This window comes from Phocoena phocoena, chromosome 11 (assembly GCF_963924675.1).
Source record: "Phocoena phocoena chromosome 11, mPhoPho1.1, whole genome shotgun sequence".
In the NCBI taxonomy this organism is placed as follows: domain Eukaryota; kingdom Metazoa; phylum Chordata; class Mammalia; order Artiodactyla; family Phocoenidae; genus Phocoena; species Phocoena phocoena.
In genome coordinates, this window is record NC_089229.1 from 56,519,640 (window position 1) to 56,540,447 (window position 20,808).

The 20,808-nt window shown below is 43.0% G+C and overlaps 1 protein-coding gene across 1 annotated transcript in view; it reads left to right on the plus strand.

The window, feature by feature from the left end:
• The first annotated feature begins 2,833 nt into the window (after nucleotides 1–2,833).
• LRIG3 (leucine rich repeats and immunoglobulin like domains 3) overlaps nucleotides 2,834–20,808 on the plus strand; it is a 46,237-nt gene continuing 28,262 nt past the window's right edge. The window contains exons 1-3 of the mRNA XM_065886807.1: nucleotides 2,834–3,069; nucleotides 8,791–8,862; nucleotides 9,068–9,142. Coding sequence (XP_065742879.1) covers nucleotides 2,834–3,069; nucleotides 8,791–8,862; nucleotides 9,068–9,142 — 383 coding nt within the window. The remainder of the gene's footprint in view (nucleotides 3,070–8,790; nucleotides 8,863–9,067; nucleotides 9,143–20,808) is intronic.

The window sequence follows — 20,808 nt, forward strand, 5'->3', positions numbered from 1 at the left end:
CTATATGGAAAGTCATTATCACACATTAAGCATTATTTAGTAAGTACTAGAGTGAAAATGGCCAATTACATTCCAGTGAATACCGGATGTGCCTGGAGTGCATTCGAGGGATAGCTAAAACAGGACTCAGGAAAACCTTCTCCAAAAGAGGGATGCTTAAGTCAAAGGGCCAACCAATCAGACAAAAGAGGGGCAGAGAATGATCTGGACAGAGGGACCAGCATGTGAAGGAAGGCCAAAGGCAAAGAGCACAGCATGGGAAGAAAACTGCAGATAGGTCCTGGAGTAAAAGAGAGATGAGCAAAAAAAATGAGTTAAAGAGGTAAGTAGAGGCCAAGCACACAAAAACGCTGCATAAGTCACTCTAAAGAATTTAAGCTTTACTTTGAGGACAATGGGAGCGAGAGAAAGGAATTAGGCAGTTAAGTCACAGAAGCAGATTTGAGCTTCTGGGATATCACTTGACTGCACTGTGGAGAAAGGACTGGAATGCCAGACAGGAAAGAGGCTGTGTCAGTAATCCAAGCAAGAAGCTGATAGGGGGCTGAGTTTGCATAATGTCTATAGAGATAGGAGATATATTTAGTTGCTAGCTTCATTAGGACTTGCTAATTGATTGATTGTAGAGGTGGTGGTGAGAATGAGGAAATGTGAATTAGGCTTCTGGGGCAGTAGTCATCGGAACGGAGGCAGGTATCATTCCTTGAGATAGTGAACTCAGAAGGAAAAGGAGTAAGTTTCATGGGTGGTGAAATTTAATTCTAGATATGTTGTTACATTTGAACATTCAATTTGAGACAACCTACAGGTGGTTGAAATACATGGGTCTAGAGTTTAGGAGAAAGACCTGGGCTAGAAATATAGATGTGGTAAATATCAGAATATGGATGTAAATGCAATTCACAAAAGAAGATGAAGTAATATAAGGAGCGTATAGAATGGGGAAATAAAATGAGCCAACCGCCCCAAATGGTTCCCAATTTCTGATCATCTGTCACATGCGTGACACATCAATGAGCAGGCCACCACACTCGTGGCACCATGCCTACATCTAATGACACGTGTATAATGGCATCTTTCTTCTTCTTAAAAACTCCAATGCACTAAGCCTGATTTTCCTTATATGAAATAGATGAGAGAGACTGGGCTGGAAAATCCATACCATGACTGGGGTGTGCCTTGACACTCCCAAGCAGGCAAAATAACAACTCAAAACTGACGTACCCTCATTATAAATATTTTCTAATTGTACATCGTCAAAAAAAAAAAAAAAGGCAGTGGGGTGGATGTTAACAGTAGCTGGAAAGAAGAGGATGGGGTATCATATCTAAAGTGGTGTGCCTCAACTTCACAGTTGAGTCTTTTCCCGCCCTCATGAATGGTGTGTTCATACAGGTAATTTGCCACAGTGGAAATCAATGGGCATGAGTTGGAGTTCAAGTCTCAACTCTCCAAGCGATCTCCACTCCTCAATAATGAGCAGTTTAAGCAGCCCAAAGCATGCTTTGGCAGACAACATGCAAGAAACAATGTGCAGAGGTGAAAGTATAAAAGTAAGTTTTCAGTTTTTGCCACAAACAAGTGTAGCTCCTCACCCAGAGGAGGAGGGTGTTCCCAGATGATCTCTGAGGTCTCCATCATTTCCTGTGGCCTCAATCACCTGCAAGAGTAAGACAAGGCACAGACTTCACTGGCAAGTCCTGTAGGCCTGAATCCTCCCCTGGCGGAGGGATCCAGCAAGTACTACTTCTAGCCCGGTAGCACTCTCAATCAGGATTTGTCATCACTCAAGGCACAGGTGGACCATGGTGCATATATTAATTTTTCCTGCAAGGTCCTTGTTTTCATTTGGCTTTGAAATACTATGGTGACTACTTTTATTATTTTTACCTATGGCGTGCGATCTGTGATTGCCATCGCGGTATATTAGAAGGTCATTTCCCATAATTTCCCCCCAGCTCTATCCAATGCACTAACGCTGTCTATTTGTAACTCAATATACCATTTCCAATGCCATGACTTTTTCATTTTATTACTCTTTTTACTTTTGGAGCTGACATACGGAAAAAACGCGACCAGTGTTAATGTTAAAAAAACCAACAACTGTATTTTTATTGAAACCATTGTTTCCTCTGTGAATAGTAGGATAATTTATACTTATTTTAAAATTTGGAATGCAAGGTTTCCTAATAACAGAACTAACTTTACTCCCCTGAAGTGCCCCCAAATACCTCCAACTCCGAGAGCTGGCCTAATATTTGCTCACTTCGTGGCTCACTCCCTTTTTCTCTTCAACTCCATTTGATATATGTTTCCCAGGACGTAGTGGAGACTGCTGGACCGAGAGGCTGGAAAATGTAACTCGGAATTTCCTACAATCTCAGCTCCGCTTTCTCGGCGCTCCGACCCGGGGCAGGAGCCTTGTTATTGTCACGTGGCCACGGGGGCGAAGCGCCCGGCAGGCCAATGGGCTCGCGCGGGCCTTGGCAGCCCCGCCCCTCGGCTCCGCCGCGCGGGGACTTGGCGCTCCGCTGCGGGGAGGAGGCGAAAAAGTTTCTTGTGCGGGCGAGGAGAGGCCTTGGCGCGCGGACGCTGCTCCCACTGCAACTCTGCCGCAGCTGGCCGTTCTTTTCGGTTTCCCTCTCGCTTCCCCGGGGCATGAAAGAACTTTACTGCCAGGACTAAAAGAAAGGGGTTTACCTGGGAGCGTTAGAGGAGGGCGCGCGCGCACGGCCCCGAGCGCGGGCGTCCACTCCCGACTGGAAGTTGGTGCAGGGCCCCGAGCGCGCGCCGGTGCGGATCCCGGGTCAGAGCGAGGGACTGCAGGACCGCGATGGGCGCGTCGAGGTTCCGCGCGCCCGCGGCGGCTCTGGGATTGCTGCTGTGCGCGGTGCTGGGATGCGCGGGCCCTGCCGAGGGCGGCGGCCGCGGGGCCCTGGGGCCGCCTTCTGGGGTCGGCGCAGAGCGCCGGTGCCCCGTTCCGTGCCGCTGCCTCGGGGACCTCCTGGACTGCAGTCGCCAGCGGCTGTCGCGTCTGCCCGAGCCGCTCCCGACCTGGGTCGCTCGGCTGTAAGTATTCTTCCTGAGGGCGGAGGGGGAACCACTCGAGATTCGGAACTGCGGGCGAGGGGCCAGGATGCTCGGCGCACAGCAGCTTTTTCCAGGGCACCTCCTCTTGGCCCGGGCCTCCAGCGGCCCTCCGCGGAGATGGAAAAGGAGCCGACCGGGCCTCAGTCTCCTTCCATCCCCCAGCGCCTGGCGGGCCGCGCAGGTGGGCCCTGAGAGCGCCCCACCCGGCCGCAGGTGGGCGAGGGGATGCAGCCGCTGACAACTCCCAGGGGCAGAATCGACGTCCTGCGCCTGGAGCTCGCCTAGGGGGGCTCAGATGCGAGCCCTGCCAGGCCGGGGCGGGAGAGTTGGCAACCTGCTGCCGCCCTGAGTTCGCAGTTCTCACTTTGAGAGGATGATCCCGCGGCTCAATAGTTTCTAACAGGTTCATGCCACTTTTCGCGTTCCCAACTAGTAATCGAACGCGCTCCTTTCGTTTGGGAAGCCCCCTCTACAGAGTTAGGTCACTGTCCAAGCTGTGGTAGACATCCTTTTGTTGTTCTTTACCCTGGGCTTAATTTCGCATTAGTAAATTCCCCTCTTCGACCAAACTGTAAGAAGTTGGCAAGAGTGATCAATGGATAAGGAAGGGAAGGAACTAGAGTTGTTTCAGAACCGAGAGCGTGATTTATGTAGCTTCTCAGCAGGTCCAGAAGGTTTAGGAGAGAGCGCTGGGTGCTGCTATGCAAGTTTGGGGATGCTAGATGTGAAGTCCGAAAACCTGAAATCACTGCCAACTGCCAGAACGAGGAAGAAAATGTAGCTTAGTTCCAAATGTCATCTTATTCTCTCCCACTCTCGTTTTGTTAAAGTTGGAAGATTGGTGCAAAATGTAAACAGTCAAAACTTGTGTTTCTTTTTTTTCAAAGTAGCTATCCTGTTAAAATAACAAAAGTGCAGTCCATCCTTAATCCTTAGATTTGGCTGTAGCAGAATTGCAGTGGAAATTTGAAACTCTGGAAACAACTCTAGTCGACTATCCAAACATCCAAATAATAGTGGTAGGTAGTCAGGTGGTTTAAGAAATTGTGTTTTTAAATCACTGTGCTCATCAAAGTCTTTACTTGGAGAACTGTGGACCATCAAAAGCATATTCTTTGTATTAATATGCCTCAGTTTAATAAAAAAAAAAGTAGAAGTAGAGAGTTTTAGATTGATATGTAATCTCTTATCATGGGATGTCTTGTTTAGTAGTTTTTATTACAATTGAAGGAGGAGATAAGGGCTTTAACCTAAAGCAGGAAGACTTTCAATTAGTTGTGGCTAATTCTGTTCAATTGCCTCTTGTGGAGGTCATGTTGCCTTATTCATGAGATGTGAATGGCTCTATTGACATCATATGGAACTGAACATTTGAATGACTGGAGGTGAACACGTATGAATAATAGAGGGATGAGAAAGAGAAAGAACACAATGCTTCCTGGGCTGTGTTTAGAAATGCTCAAATCATTCACCAGATCTAACTTATATTCAGTAGTTTCTCAATGTTAGGTGGCCTATCGGATCCTGCCAGGGTGCAGGATATTTTTGTGTGTGAATATCTCTTTTAAAAATTGGATATCTTAAAAAAAAAAAAAAACAAACCGGATTGCTCTTGATTAGAAGTTGAGTTAAACCAAAAGGGGTTTGATACCTATTCAAACATTGTCTTAAAAGTAGCTGACCTAATTAGGATTTTGTTTTGCAGATAATTTGGTGGCACACTAAAAACAAATTACAGTTTATTTGGTTAGCACAATCTTTAATTACATTTCCGCCAGCAGTAAATTGTCTTAATACAAGTCCACATTCCTTAAATGTATGCGAAAATAAGTTCCACTTGTACAAATAAGCACTACTGCCTGTTGTCAGAAACCCTGCTGTGATCACTCATTGGACAGCTCTGTCATTCTTGTACTTGTGTGACTTTGTAGTTGTCACCAAACCATGTGGTCCAAATTCTTTATTGGAAATGTTTCTTTTGTTTGTGCCTCAAGCTCTAGAGGTCTCCTTTCTCCACCTTTGAAAGGAGCAGAAAAATACGTGGAATTGAGCTTTAACTTCTCTTTAACTTGGTATTTGGAGCAGGAGGCATAAGATAGCTGCTTCTTAAATTTTACATAATTTGAAAAGCTTTTAAGGAGACTGTTCCCAGAGTTCAGAAATAAGTAGAAAATGCATATTGTTCTTCCCCATATCTTAACTTCCTTTTCCTCAGGTAATTAAGAAAGTAAAAGTTCTCCTTAGGAATACTTCATGAGAGCACTCTTCAGAAAAAGTTTGGTGTCTAGCTTTTGTTTCATTTGTTGAATTGGTAAGTTAAAAACTTAATCTATTTAATGTACGTGTGTATGTATTTTTTTCCAGTTTATTCAGTTGTAATTTACGGCCATAGGAATCCCATGTGTGAAAAGTTGAATTGTTTGAGCTGTAACGTCGTCATATTGTAGTTAGTTCTCTTTTCAAAAAGGAACTTTTAATCCTTTAATGAAAGTGGCTCTTAAAACAGTTAGTATTTTCAGCGTTCCTTACAACTGCCTTTAAAAGCAGACTTGAGTTTACATCTAGAGTGTGTGCTTACAACGAGTTGGGAGCCCAAAGAGGAGTGCTAGTTAGAATATGTTTACTTAGCCAAAAGAGGGAAAAGTTGCCCAATTATCAAGAAGAGTTTCAAGTATTATTAAAATCTCAGTGGAATTTCAGAACTATTTGTCTTCTCACATAGAAAGCTTTGAGTTAGCTGGGCTCAGGCAAAAAAAAGTCTGAAAGGTACTTTCTGCTGGTGTGGCTTCTTTAGTGTCTGCCTGTTATAAATCCTCTGGTTCGTACCAAAATTGGGGCTCGGGTTAGGGGTATTAGTCCTTATGATTTTCACAGCCTTTTTTCTATATTTTCCAGACTAAAACTTGAACATAGCAGGCTGATTTATGAGTCACTTTGGATCAGTGTCTTAAAACAGCTACAGCTTGGCTTTTTGTTTTTCAGCCTTCCAGATTTCTGCTGAATTAGCAGCTCTGCAGGCCCCAGTGGGATTGATTAAGAAGCTGTGCTGGATTTGCATTTTAAAATTTGACTTGAAGTCAGATTTCCAAATGCTAAAAGGAAGAAAATGAGAGCTGGAACCAAATGTTGTATATTAATTATTTTCCATATATATTTATTCACTTGCTAATATGCAGGAAAAGAGACTTCTCTCTATTGTGTAGAGTTTGGTTTGCAAGTGTTTGGCCGGCTGAGTTTTGGGTAAATAGTTCACACCTCCCTACCTCGCCACCTTTCCCATTTATTAACCTCATTACAAAAAGTTTTTTAGGAAAGGTTTCTGGGGAAGGTGGTCATTACTGGAAATCTAAAAAAACAAAGAATCTGCCTTCCTTATTGAATGTAATGGGGTTTAAGAAAACATCAACATTGTACAAGTTGAATTTGTTTTTAATGGTCTAGCCATAAAAAGCAATACAAGGAGATTTAGGAAAATATGGCATCCTTTAATCATTTCTGAAACATAAACTGTATTAAATCTAAATTTAGGTGCATTAAAAGTTTCATGGCTTTAAGTATTTAGCAGTAAAAGTCACTTCAGGGATGATTTTTTTTTTTCTTCCCCATATAATGTGGTTTTAATAGTACACACAGCACTGGAATGGAAGTGTGTCACAATAACTGAAATATTTAAGGTTGCCAGCTCCTGCTTCTGGATCAGAAGTGAGGGGTCCCCAGCATGTGCCCTGTTCTCTGAAGGCACAGTTTCTCATTTTACAGGTCTTTTGTTGGAGATTTCATCCTGTTACTGGTCAGGAAAAAAAAAAAAAGTTAAAGCACACCATCTTTTTATTTTTTTCCTCACGGGATTGCCCTGAGAAATAATCCTTAAAATGAAATGAAAAGTGGAATTTTTGTTTTTTCTAATCAAAAAGAAAATCACCTGTGTGAGCTGGAAATGCCAGATGGGTGCCCCCTTTCCACTGAACACTTGAAACAATAGGGGATGCAGTTGTAGGCTTAGTGCAACGTTCTTTAGTTGAGTGGGTCCAAATGAGCCTTTCTGTTGATTCAGGCTACCTCCCAGGTGAAGACCTCTTTTCCATGGTTGTTTTTTAAAGCCTGTGGGAAATCTGTGACTGTCTGGGGTGCTAAAAGCACACAGGTTTTGTCTGAATCCTAACGTGAGCCGTGGGGCCCATGGTTTCCTTGATGAACTCCAGATGGATGCGAGCTGGGCCGTGAGGGAAAGTGTCTGGTTCCAGCGTGGGGAGCATGCACAGCAGTGGTTGTAATTGCAGGATTTTTATAGTTTAAAGACTGTGCCAGATTTTTTTTCATGTTATAACTCTACCGGAACAAATCTGCTCATGTCTGTTACTGTCTGGTAGGTCTTTAGGCAAACATGTTTCAAATAAAACCTTTTGCAAAAATTTTTTTTCTCCTTTTAGGTGAAATAGAGAAATCCAGGTTTATTGTCAAAACAAAAATTCAAAGACTGAAAGGATCTCTGATTTCTAATTGTTACCCTAATGGATGTGCACAAAGTAACACTGCGCTTCTCTGGATATGATTTCTCTGCCTTTTTTTTTGTTGCGGGAGGCATACTTAGGTATTGATATATAGCAAATGGTTCCTGCTTTTCTCCAATCAAGTCTGGTTATCTCTGACTTCGGTTATTAAAAACTCTTCACTTTTAAGCACTGAAGGAATTGATCTAGGAAGGGTGGGTATGCCTCTTTCAGCGGGAGAGCTTTCAGCCATCCTGTGTGGCAGCCTGGTTTTCAGTAGCTGTTCAGCCATTTCATTTTCCTTAGACCAGCTTGAAGGCACTTAGTGTATTGACCAATATAACCAAGTATTTGCCGGATTTTGTTTCACATTTGCATCCTCAATGCTGAGCTGACGTCCTAGCCTAGAATACTGCATACGTAGGCGGTTTGGTTGATGTCCTATGGAAATGGTTACTAAGTTATATTGAGCCTCTGAGTTAGAGGCAGGTTTATTTTAATAATTGAAAAGAAATCTGATCACGGATTTCTGAACAGTCTACTAAGCTTTGTTAGGTGGTTGATGTGGTTTAAATTATACATTATATTGAGATACTGAGATTTGGAGAATTCAGGAAAGCAGAGAGTTTGGGTTGTTTCCTACCTGCTCAACACACACACACACACACACACACACACACACACACACACACACACAGCAGTACTTTAAACAATTTGGTGCCTTAACCCAGGGAAACAAATATGTGTGAAAAGGAATTTCTACTTTGACTGTAACAAGGACTCTGATGCTTAGTTTTGTGATAATAAGGTTTCTTTAGAGGTTTTAGTTTCAGCAGCCTGACTAATTAGACACTTTTCATAAGCTATGACTTCATCATATCGAGGTGGAAGTGAGGAGTTGGTAGTGGATGGGAAGGGTGAAGCAAAACAACCAGTTCACAAAGGATCTGTTCACCCTGGACCAAAACCCATCTCCTAAAATATTTGCGGGCTTGGAGCATTTGAATCTGCCAGCCTCCTGAACTAACTTTGTCCTCAGAGTTTGTATTTTGGAGTTTGCCCTCTCGTTTATGGACAGGATGGACCGATTATTTCTTATGCTGTCGCTAGTGTTGAGAGGAGTTCATAAATCCACTCTGTCTTGCCCATCATGAAGCATTATTAGTGATTTTTGGAAACTACTTATAATTTTATTTTTGTGTTTTCATAGGGACTTAAGTCACAACAGATTGTCTTTCATCAAGGCAAGTTCCACGAGCCACCTTCACAGCCTTCGAGAAGTGTGAGTTCAGCTACTTTCTGCTTGCGGTTGGAATCAAATGTACCACCTATCACAGTATTTAATTGTAAAGAACGTTTGGGTTACAGGGAATTATTTAAAACTTTTAACTTGGGAGGGATCTTTAAATAATGTTATAAAGTTTTCACCTCTGTGGATTACAGATTGCATAATCTGCTTCTCTCTCTCTCTCTTTTGGCATTTATAGGAAACTGAACAACAATGAATTGGAGACCATTCCAAATCTAGGGCCAGTCTCAGCAAATATTACACTTCTCTCCTTGTAAGTGAACGTTAGGAGGGTTTTGAATGTATGTTTGCGGGGACGGGGCGGGGTGGGGGGGGGCGGGAGGGGCAGTTCCATATGGGCTAGAGTACAGATCTTACAAGCAAAATAAGCTTCCTTTAAACTGGTTGACTTGTTTCCTAGCCTTTCTCTCTCTCTCTCCCTCTCTCTCTCTCTCTCCCTCTCTCTCTCTCTCTCTCTCTCTCCCCCCCCCTCTCTCTCTCTCTCTCTCTCTCTCTCTCCCTCTCTCTCTCTCTCTCTCTCTCTCTCTCTCTCTCTCTCTCTCTCTCTCTCTCTCTCTCTCTCTCTCTCTCTCTCTCTCTCTCTCTCTCGCTCTCTCTCTCGCGCGCGCGTTTGCTCCTAAATTTTAAGCATCATTGTAACAAGAACACTTAACACGATGCTGTTATTGCTGCTGTGGCCTTCAAGACTCAGAGAAGCCGCCTTCACCCCATAGGGACATGTATTTAATTATGGTGACTAGGACTTAAATTCTGGTTATCACTCAATGGTCTGCATGGGATCTGTGGATTCGGTATTACATAGTTCCTAGTGGAGAACGATCGGAGTTATTTTGGGAGGAGAAATGGAGTCGGTAATGAAGCACTGAGGCATCCTCTTTTATCCTCTTTTAAGTGGGGCGCCTGCAGTGGAAATCAAGGTCCAGAAACATCAAATCAAAATATCGACTTGATACAGTTAAAATTCAATAGGTCATTGAAGTTAGAAATATCATTGCATGTTATTTTGCAGTTCTGAGTTTTCAGATAAGAGTAAAATTGTCTTAAATTTTGTGTATTATTAGGGCAGATCTCGTGTTTATATTCATGCAGTGGAGATGTTTTGGAATAATGTTAACTTTTGGCCTAAGACAGCATTTAGAATGAGCATGGTTTGATTTCTAAAATTAAATAGTCTACCACCTTAATCTTGAGTAATTAAAAAATATATTTAAGCCACTGAAGTTTAAAATGTTTTCCTCTGTCAAACAGCTTAAGAATAAAAGCACCGTTGTTAGTTGTATCTGGGAAAGGTGTTAGGAGGGTTGAAATTGTACAGTAAATTTCAGGAAATCTGTTCAATTAATTACAGTGATCACTACCCGATTGCTTACATCTGGTGATTTATAGAGGTTTGTTTTTACTGAGGGCCCAGGTCAGCTAAGTCATGGGTACAGCCGCTGTGTCTGCTTTCCTCTGTTTGAATGAGAACTAAGTGACATTTGATACTGATGGGGTTTTTCCAAAGATCAGAAACAGAAAGGAATAAAAGAAAAAGCAGTTGGTATTTGACAAATAAACACTGAATTTAAAAAAGGTTTTTATGCTAGCATTAATACCTGTTTTGGCTTTCCCAATTGCTTAAAATTTTGGAGTCTGAATGGAATACTCTTTTGGTATCCTTGACATCTTTAGCTATTCTCATTTGACCACTGGGGCCTATTTAAATCCCAGGGAATGCCACTTCCTTGCCCTGCTGTCCTTGTCCTGTGTATTGGCAGATACTGTCAGCATGTTCAGGGGGTCTTGAGGGTCACTGCATGATTCATGGCTGAGAGGGTCTGCGGTAGAGTTTGGGAATCTGGGTGGGATGAGGAAAACAATCTTCTCTTTGGCATGGTATAGAGGTGAAAGCGTAAGAACTTGTAAGGAAATTAGAAAGTTTGATGAGAAGTAAATAACCTAGTGATTTTTACGTAGTTTGTAATTAGAAAACTAGAAACCTTCAACATCTGAACTCTTCTCCATATTTTTGTTTGTGTTTCACTTTAGTGAGTGCTGAATAAACTTTACTGAACTCGAATAATCTCACTTTCTTCCCCTTAATTTGTCGTAGTACGTCTAACCAGGGATTGCTTTGTTCCTCTTATATAATGATAGATCCTATTTATTGCCTAGATCACATAGACTCTCCAAAGAGTAATTTATGTCACGGGCCTGCTAATTCCATGTGCATGGTAAACATTGTTTTTATATCTGTGAAATATCTTGAAAAATTTACTTCTCTGGCTGTTCTTTTCTGTAAATGTTTTGTTTCTTCTGTAGGCTTCTTTGGATTTTGTAATACATAGTCATTGTTTCTAAAGCACTGTTAATTTCCATCTTGCAGTAGGGTAGACTGTTTTTGTTTATATAGAAGCACTTGAAAATAACCAGAGCCAAAAGTCAGTACTTAAATACATTTCTGAAATTTCAAAAAAAAAAAAATGTTAAACCACATAACATGGCTCAGATTAGAAATTTGCTATAGCACCACAATTAAATCCCATATCTTTCCAAGTAGTTCCCAAGACTATCTGACTTCTGTCAAGATTTCTTTCTTATACCATTGCTGCTCTGTGCAGTGAGGGCCTCTGCCAGCTGGACGGCCTGGATGCAGGGAAGACTGTACCTGGTAAGACCTTCCTCTTCTCTCAGCTGCAGGAGCCAACAACTAATATTGGGTCAGTTGTCACCCATGGCCAGAGATGAATTCACTTAGGGACCAGTTCTGATAATGTCAGAGAAGCCTGGTAGAATGCCAGCATCTCGGAATGAAGGTTGGATGAGCATTCAACTTCCCCACTAACAAAGCTCATCTCTGACCATGGGAATTTTCAGGAGGTAAAAGACCTGAATGGACTTGCTTTCCTTTGAATCCCACACAGCGGTAGCTCAGAAGTCAACTGGCACGCTGTGGGCAAAACATGGTTTGTGTTTTGTGTTTATTTTTCTTAATTTCCTAGCCACACTTGGCAGGATGGTATATTTTAAGGGAAGAAGTGGAATAATCTTTGGAATGAGCATATCTTATACTAAAACCGTTGACCTGGCATAAGCGAGTTGATTGTACCGGATGTGATAGTTCTGGCTTCTTGTATGTTGCACATGCTGCCCAACTTTGGACATTTTTGAAACCTGTAACCTGAGTTAGGGCAGGTTTGAATCCATAAGTTATGTAACGTTACTGTTGAACAAGAGACCTTATTAGTCATAAAATAGAGCTAGTTGGGGTCTTGTCTTGACACTGATCGTTTATATGGTATCGTCCAATATGCAGGTGCTTTGCCTGGTATCTTAGACTCGAAAAGGTTTACATGAAGGAATGTCAAAGGGAGACCTAGATTACTGGTGAAAATGTAGATTTCCTGACCCCATCCCTAGAGATTCTGAATTAATGTGGTTGGGTGGGGCCCAAGTAAATCCATTTTAACACATCTACTTGAGATTCTGATCAGATATTACATACATATTTCTGAGTTACTGAAGAGGCCAAGTTGTCATAACCAGATAAGCCTTTTTTCATTATTATCTCGAAGGTAGAGCATTTCTCCCAAGTCCATCCTTTTCTTCATAACCTGTCATTTTTTCAGAGATGACAGTGTCATCCTTCTAGAGAGGTTATTACAAATACTGATCACTTTTGCCGGTGGGACCCCAACAGGTATGCGCCACTGCCATTGAAGTGATTTAAAGCAGAGTGAGGTGATTAGTTTTGCTATTGGAAAATGTCATTCTGGCTCTAGTGTGGAGAATGGCCTGGCAGTGGCAGGAGGGGGCTTAGAGGGGCCAGATAATGAGGAATCCACCACAGTAGACCTGATGCGATGGTGGCCTGTTGTCCCATAGTGCGGCTTCTGTCGAGTCAGTAGAACGGTGATTAAAAGCAAAGCTCAAGTTGGATGGCTTGCCATTAATAGCTGGCTCTTCTCTTTGGTAGTTTGTGCCCTTGGGCAAGGTACAGTCTGTCTGTGCTTCCTACTCTATAAAACAAGAATAATGAAAGCACACACCTCATCAGGTTGTTGTGAGGATTGGGAGAGAGAATGCAGTGAAACCTGCCTGGCGTAAGCTGAGTGGTCAGTGGACATGAGCCACAGGCATGGGGATGACGGTCATTCATTCAACGAAAATTTATCAAAGAAACAAACAGTGCCAGGTTCTGTTTAGAGTGCTGGGGACACCACAATGAACAAAGCAGACAAAAAACTCCCTCTTACTGTGAAGCTTCTGTCCGTGTGAGGGGTGAGAGAAAAATAAGTAAACAAACTTTAAAAGAAAAGGTAACTTCAGTTCTTGATAATGGCTGTGAAGGAAAAGAAAGGAGGGCGAAGGGATGGAGAGCTCGGTTGGCTGCCCTTTAGGATGGTCAGGAAGGCTGCTTTTTGAAGACTTACCAAATCCTGCTATGTGTTCGGTGCTATTCTAAGGCCAAAGTTCAACAGTGAACAAAACAGACAGAATCCCTGCCTTCGTGGAGCTGATCTTCTCATGGAAGGAAAAAGACGGAGAGTAAAATAAATAAGAGATGGGACTTCTCCAGTGGTCCAGTGGTTAAGAATCCGCCTTCCAATGCAGGAGACGCAGGTTTGATCCCTGGTCGGGGAACTAAGATCCCACATGCTGCGGGGCAGCTAAGCCCGTGCGCCTCAACTGTAGGAGCCCGCGTGCCGCAAACTACAGAGCCCACACACTCTGGAGCCCGTGCACCACAACTAGAGAGAAGCCTGTGCGCTGCAGTGAAGATCCCGCGTGCCGCAACTGGGCTTCCCTGGTGGCGCAGTGGTTGAGAGTCCACCTGCCGATGCAGGGGACACGGGTTCGTGCCCCGGTCCGGGAAGATCCCACATGCCGCGGAGCGGCTGGGCTCGTGAGCCGTGGCCGCTGAGCCTGCGCGTCCGGAGCCTGTGCTCCGCCACGGGAGAGGCCACAACAGTGAGAGGCCCGCGTACCGCAAAAAAAAAAAAAAATCCCGCATGCCGCAACTAAAGACCTGACACAGGTCCCCCCCCCCAAAAAAAAAGAGAGAGATGTGATCAGAAGGAATAAGTGCTAGGGAGAGAGGAGTTATAGGAGTATGTGTGGTGGAAGAGGGGGAGCAGTTTACAGTTTTAAATGGGGCTGAGGGGAGGGGCCCACTGGGAATGTGGCACTTGAGTTAAGGTCTGCAGGTGAGGGAGGGAGTCATGAAGAGCATCCTGGGGGTGGGGGTCATCTCCGTAAGCCTCCCCTGCCCTGTCCAGGCCCATCTTGCCTTGTATATCCAACTGCTACATGGCCATGAGATAACTCTGTTCATGTTTTTCTCCCCTGACTATGAGGCCTCTGGGGCTGACTCTTGTTTTCCCTAGTACTTAATGCAGGTTATATGGCATACAGTCGGTGCTTAATTAGTGTATGAATTGAATTAAGGAATACTTGTGGAACAACCACATGCATTTAACATGATTCAGACAGATCTCCTTCTAGAGACTTAGCCTATAGAAGAGGCTAAACATTTACAGTGGAGAAAATGCCCACCTGTGTCTCAACCTGTGTTCAGCTGTGCATGCTTGGCAATAAACAAAATAAAAAATTATAGCAACAGCAATGCTAATAATTAAAAGAAAGAAAGGAAGAACACAAGAGAAGTAATTTAAGTAGCAAAAGGATTTAGCTCACCACTCTACCCAGCGAGCGCATGCCCTGGAGTGTGTGTGAAGTGAAAGTATGCAGGAAATAAACGCCCCCTTTCCCATTTGCCTTTTGAAGTTTGTATAACTCAGACGACTGAGGATGACTAGGCTTCAGAGATAGATATATTTCCTAGCCCCTGTGCCCAGTGTGCATGGGAACTACTTCATCAGGTCCTGAACTAAAAATTCAAACTACAAAACAATGACAACAACAAAACATGAAATCGATCTGTCCTAACACCAAAGGAAAAACTGGCCCTACAGGAATCATTGAGAGAGAGAGAGAGCACATGTGTGCATAAAAAACCTTTGCTGCTGTTTTAAGGGTTTTTCAGGGGTGTATCAATGATAGATGATCTTCCCCCCTCCACGGGCTTTAGAACCTGAGTCTGCCTGAGATGTGGCACCATCACATCATGTGTCCTCCTGCATGGGAGATGCTTTGGGGATGAGAGTCCTGCCTTCCATCAGAGGTCTGATCTGATTTATATGCTATGGAGAACAATCCTGGGTAGTAGGGAGTCTTAGCAATTCCTGTAGCATGAACAGTAGTCATTGTAGAATTTGGAGAAGGGCGGTGACCTTTCTTTCTTCAGTTTTGAAACTCCTACAAGTGCAGTACCTGTGGTTCTCCCATGGTGTTTGTCATACCTCTCACTCCAGGGTTGGACTCGTGTCTTACTGAGCTCTCTGTCGCCTCAGGAGCCCAGTCCAGTCTCTGGCACATAAGAGGTTCTCATTAAATATCTGAGCAGATGAGAGATCTCGGGCCCTCGTGCGGAAGTAGAGAGACCTGAGCTGGAAATGGGGCCCCCCCCAGGTTTTTGTCTTGTTTCACGCTAATGACCTGTCTGACCTCAGGCAGAGCTAATGAACTGTGCTTTGTTTATCTGTAGGAACAGTGTAAGATGTCTGCCCGTCTATCTCATATGGTTCCGGTGAAGGATCAAATGGCATATTGTACATGAAAGGGCTCCGGATGGCGTGAGCGACCACAGCTGCTGCTGATACAGTTGCAGTGGGCTGGGGGAAGGCACAGAGACTGGGGTGGGGTGTGGGGGGGCACACAGTGGATTCTCGAACAGGAGGGTCACCGGAGGAGAGCAGGATTTAGAAACATTATCCTGGTAGCAATAGATGAGGGAGGGAGGAAGAACTTGGCATTTGGGGTGAGTTATCAGGAAAACTTTTGCTCTCTTCAAATAGTTCCCAAAAAATCAGTGAGCACCCAATTATAATTAATAAATGAACACCGTTTCTAACCTGAGGGTTTATATAACTATAAGGTGGATTTGGAGCTGTTTAAAGTGCCCCCAGAACACCACCTACTATGTGCTGAGTGCTGGAGAACAAAGAAAAATAGCACCCGGCCTCTGCCTCCCAGGGGCTTTGAATAAATATAATGGGCAGACAGACAATAAGGAATAAAGAGATACTCCAAGGAGGAGATGCCCTGGATAATAGAGAGAAGCAGAGGAGGGCTGTCCTTTCAATGTGTGTAGAGTGAGAGGGTGAGTGAGGTCTAGACTGGGAAGGAGACTTGGTTACACTGACAGGGATCAGCTTAGGTGTTTTACAGGTTTTGGGGGGGTAATTGACTTTTTTCTTAAGCAGTGGAATGAAATAACTACATTTCAATTAAGCACCAAATCTGCTTCTCTCCTTTTTCTCAAGTAGTCATTAAACAGTGCTCATATTCAAAGTCAAGTGCCATAGACCACTCAGTAATGTGACTTTGATAATTAACAGTTATGCCTTGCCAAATACCTGTTATCCATCCACCTTTAGAACTGTTCTCTGCTCTGAGCCTTGCTGTATATTAGGGCCACACCTCCTTTTCCCACAAAAGGAAATTGACCATTGCGTGGGAGTCACGTGAGCGTGGGCTTCTGTATGCTGAAAGGAGTAGAGTTGAACTAATGACTAGAAGTCAGATCTGCAGTGTTCTGTTAACTGTGTACTGAACCCGGCACCATGTCAAGTGGGAATTCCATCCAGAAGCATGCATTCTCATTGCAGTCCCCAAATCAGACTAATGAAAAATCAGTTTGGGAGACTTAAGAGGCTATTGCCTGGTTGCTTGGCACAGAATTTATTTAAATGATTCACCAAATTCTGCTTATAACTTCGAAAATACATTGTTATTTTAATAGCTCACAGCTCAGAAATAAAGCTGCATGTGGGAAAGGCAAGCATTTTTATATGTTCTCAGTGATGGTATAGCTAAGTAATTTTATAACCGTGAGGTAAAGCTCAAAGGTAAAAACAAAGGTTTTTTTTTTTAAACCAAAGCCTATATAAATCAGTATTTGAAAAGCAGTCACCAGTGTATCATGTCAATTAAGGAAATTAGGGAGACACTTCACTCAAAATGAGAACTTCAGTTTCTGGGGAATCAGGGTCTGATGAAGTGGACACAAACTGTATCCCATCTTTACCCACATGTGGGTGTAGACGAGCCCAAGGAATTTGACCACCTTAACTGAAAAATTCATCCCCAACTGTGTGCCCTACAGATGAGGATAAATGGACTAGTGTCTTCATATGTGAAGGACATTGCATTCGAGGGCCACCACCTTCACCAGGACAAGCAAGCCAGACATTACTGTGTTTAATAGCAGTAAGCTCATGAAGCCCATGTCTTACAGAACAAACACGTAAACACCTTAATATGATAAGTTGTAATCTTTTACTGGATTTTAAAATGTGTGTATGTGATTTGCACATAAGAGAGCTCACTGTACACAGAGCCGTATGTGTAATACTCTCTAAGTTTACCTTCACATTTAATCATAAACTGGTCCCCAAAGGACACATCTGCTAGGTTTTTGTATTCTCAAGTTACAGTGGCTGTATTTGAAACATAAATTTGTGATCGTGTCATGGCTCTTTAAACCCTTCAAGAATTTCCCATTGCTCTTAGATCAGGAGCAAAAATCCTTCTCAAGATAGACAATTCTCTGCGTGACCTAGTCCTCTTTTCCTGTTAGCCTTCTAACATTCCTCGTTTCTAGGAATGTGCCAGCTTGTTCCTGCCTCAAGTCCCTTTGCCTAGAAATACTCACCCTCCCCCAGCTTTTGCTAAGTTAGACTTACACATTTTCATATCTTATTTATTTACAATGTCTATGTTGTTATCATAAACGCAATCCCATTTTCAGTTGTATATTTGTGATTCTTTAATGTCCACTCCCACCACCAGAATGAAACTTTATAAAAGCTGAGATCACGTCTGTTTTTGTCCCCGTTGTAACTCTGTCAGGTAACTCAGCGCCTGGCATATGGTGGCCACTCAGTCCATGTTTGCTAAATGAATGACTGAGTCAGTTTCCCAGTCCAAATTAATACATAGTTAATTGCAAAAGAGACTAGTCAGTTAACCATTTTTGTTCCTGCCTCTCTGTACACACTTAAAATTATTTTCATTAATAAAACTTTGTTCCAAGGTGGCAACATTCTTTGATTTGACTTGGTGACCCAATTGGGCACCTTTCTTCAATGATGACTCTTGGAGCCCATAAAATTGACCCACAGTCCCTTGAACTTGACCTTCCAGTATAACTTGCCACAAGAACTCCTGTTTTACCAGTGTTTATCCTGAACCTACAGCATTTTCTCATCCTTTCCCTCAACTTCACGTTAGCCTTTTGTTGGCTGCTTGGAAGTATCAAATACAGCTCCTGCCAGAGACCTCTCTGCTTGTGAGGCTTGTGCTTCCAAGACCAGACAAAACAATAACGTTATAGCAGTTGCTTTCCATGACTGGGAGGCAAGATTCAACATGTGTCTCTGTCCTGGCCTAGTTACTTTTCCTCCTTCTCTCCTTTTACTGTCTGTGCTGTCCTCCACAGCCTAGAGGTATGGGATCTAGTTGTTGGTTAGAGAGACCAGAACAATGAAACAGGGCTCTAACCAGCACCTCCCCTTCTCTGTCTGGCTGCAAGTTGCTTAAGTACTAAATTCAAAACATGAAAGAAAAGACAGTTATAAATATTCGCACATCCTTTCTAGCACTTAAAGTCACCGGCCTGGCTGTCTCCCTTCCTCTCCAGAAAGCTTTAGCTGGTAGATAAAGCAGTCTCTAGAGTGAGGCTGAAGGCAGCATGAAATATTAAGGTAATATTCACTGCAAGTACCGTTCAGCACAGGATAAACATGGTATACATTCTGGGACTGTCAGTTTTACAATGTACAAGCCATTTTAAATTTTTTATAACCAAACGAACGTACGGAGTTAGAATCAAAACGAGCATAATTTTTTTGGAAAAAAATAAGATGCTTTTGTACTTCATCACCAATGGCCATGTCATCCTGCATAAGGTATTGGCCTGGGAATAGAGGGCAGTACTCTTTAAAGATGAAGGCATGTTTACAGAGTCAGGACACTCATCAGTTCATCGTATAAATCCCTCTTTCCTCTTATTCTCCTCCTCCTGTCAGTCTTGCTTTCACTTCCTCACCTCTGTCCTCATACAAGTATCAAGAAAAGGGTGAAGGGAATTAGAAATGGTTTACTATATTATATAACTGGTCAGAGCCCATGTCATGTTAGTTTTGAGTGTCTGCATGGAATCCTTGTAACTTTGAGTTGGAAGAGGCATTTCTCACTGAAGAGAGCTCTCTGGAAGAGAGGTTATGCAACCTCCCCTTGAGCCCTTCCGGGGACAAAAGCTCACTCCTGGGTGAGGAGCTGTTCCATTTGGTATAGTTCTAATTGCTGGGACTCTTTATTTGTTAAGCTGGGCTCTGCCTTTCTGTAGTTTCTGCCTATTGTCCTAGGTCTGTGCACCGGGGAGAACAACTTCAGTCTATTTTCCGCAACGTAACATAATACTGACAAGTCTTAACCTGTAAGGTCTTCTTAAAGCTTTCTCTTCTCCTGGCTCAAGTTCCAGTTCCCATTTTCTATACGAAGTGGGGTCTAGACCAGTGCGGTCCAGTAGAGCTTTCTGCGATAATGGAAATGTGTGAAGTCCGCTGAGGCAGCCGCTGGACACATGGGGATTGAACACGTGAAATGTGGCTGGTGTGATGGAGGAATTAACTTTTAAATTTCATTTAAATTTAAAGAGCCACATGTGGCCGGTGGCTATTATGCTGGGCAGTGCAGGTCTAGACTCTGAAAGTCCTCCTGTCACACTCGTCCTTTAGCATGACACTAAACTCCAGTGCCCACAGCAAGATATTGAGCTGGGGTCTAATGCAGAACACGGTGGACTGTGTCTCTTGACCAGAATATGGGATGTAAATGAAGCATAACATCATGTTAGCTTTTTAAGGACCATGTTGTATTATTGGCACATACCAAGTTGCGGTCAGCCGAGTCTATTGTCATTCTCGCAAGAATTGCTTCCAAATAGGCCTTTTTTAAATGATTGATTAAAAATTCAAAACACTGCCTTTCCCCAGCTTAATTTCTCTAGTTGCTTCTAGACCATCATTTTAGTATATTGAGAGGTTTGGGGTCATATCATCTAATGGATGAGTTGCACTTGATTATTCACATCTCTGTTCATATTCGTACAAACGTTGACAGCACAAGGCCACAGGTAGCCTCAGTAGCAGACCACTTAGCATCTTCCCTAAAGGTCCATGCCAGTCTCTGAATAAAGACTAGGGATGCAAACTCACTTGTCTGTGTGATCATCACCACCGCATGTTCTGTGTCTTATTCACAAGGACAAGTTAAGTACTTGGTGAGATCAAGACATTCTGTGTTTGTGATGTTCCTAGCCCATTGGTCTGTGGACCATATCAGAAAAATAAAATGACATTAATTTAGCCTGATGTGTTCATACAGGATTAATCCCCCGTATGAGAACTGTTTATTAATCTGAGGTTCAGAATAATGATGCCATGGTCTCTGGTTCATAGTGTCATCTTAAGGTAAAATTTACATAGGCTAATTTTTTGTTAGACTAAGTTGAATGATATTTCAATTTAAAAAATTACAATAACTTGTGAGGGAAGGTTTTTAGAGAAGAACTGGTCTTATTCACTGATCAGATTCCCATTAAAGACGTCCTGTAAGGCACGGTGGACTGAGCACATTTGTTTCCCTCTGCTCCATCCCAGAACCCCCTTAAAATGAAAAGAAAGGACTAAAGTGTACACAGACAGGAACAGAGAGAAAACAGGAGAGGAGACAGTCCAAATGAAAGATTTCATTAAAATCTTTCAATCCTGCACCCAAGCTGTAAATGATTTAGAGAGAATGGAGTGAATCCCC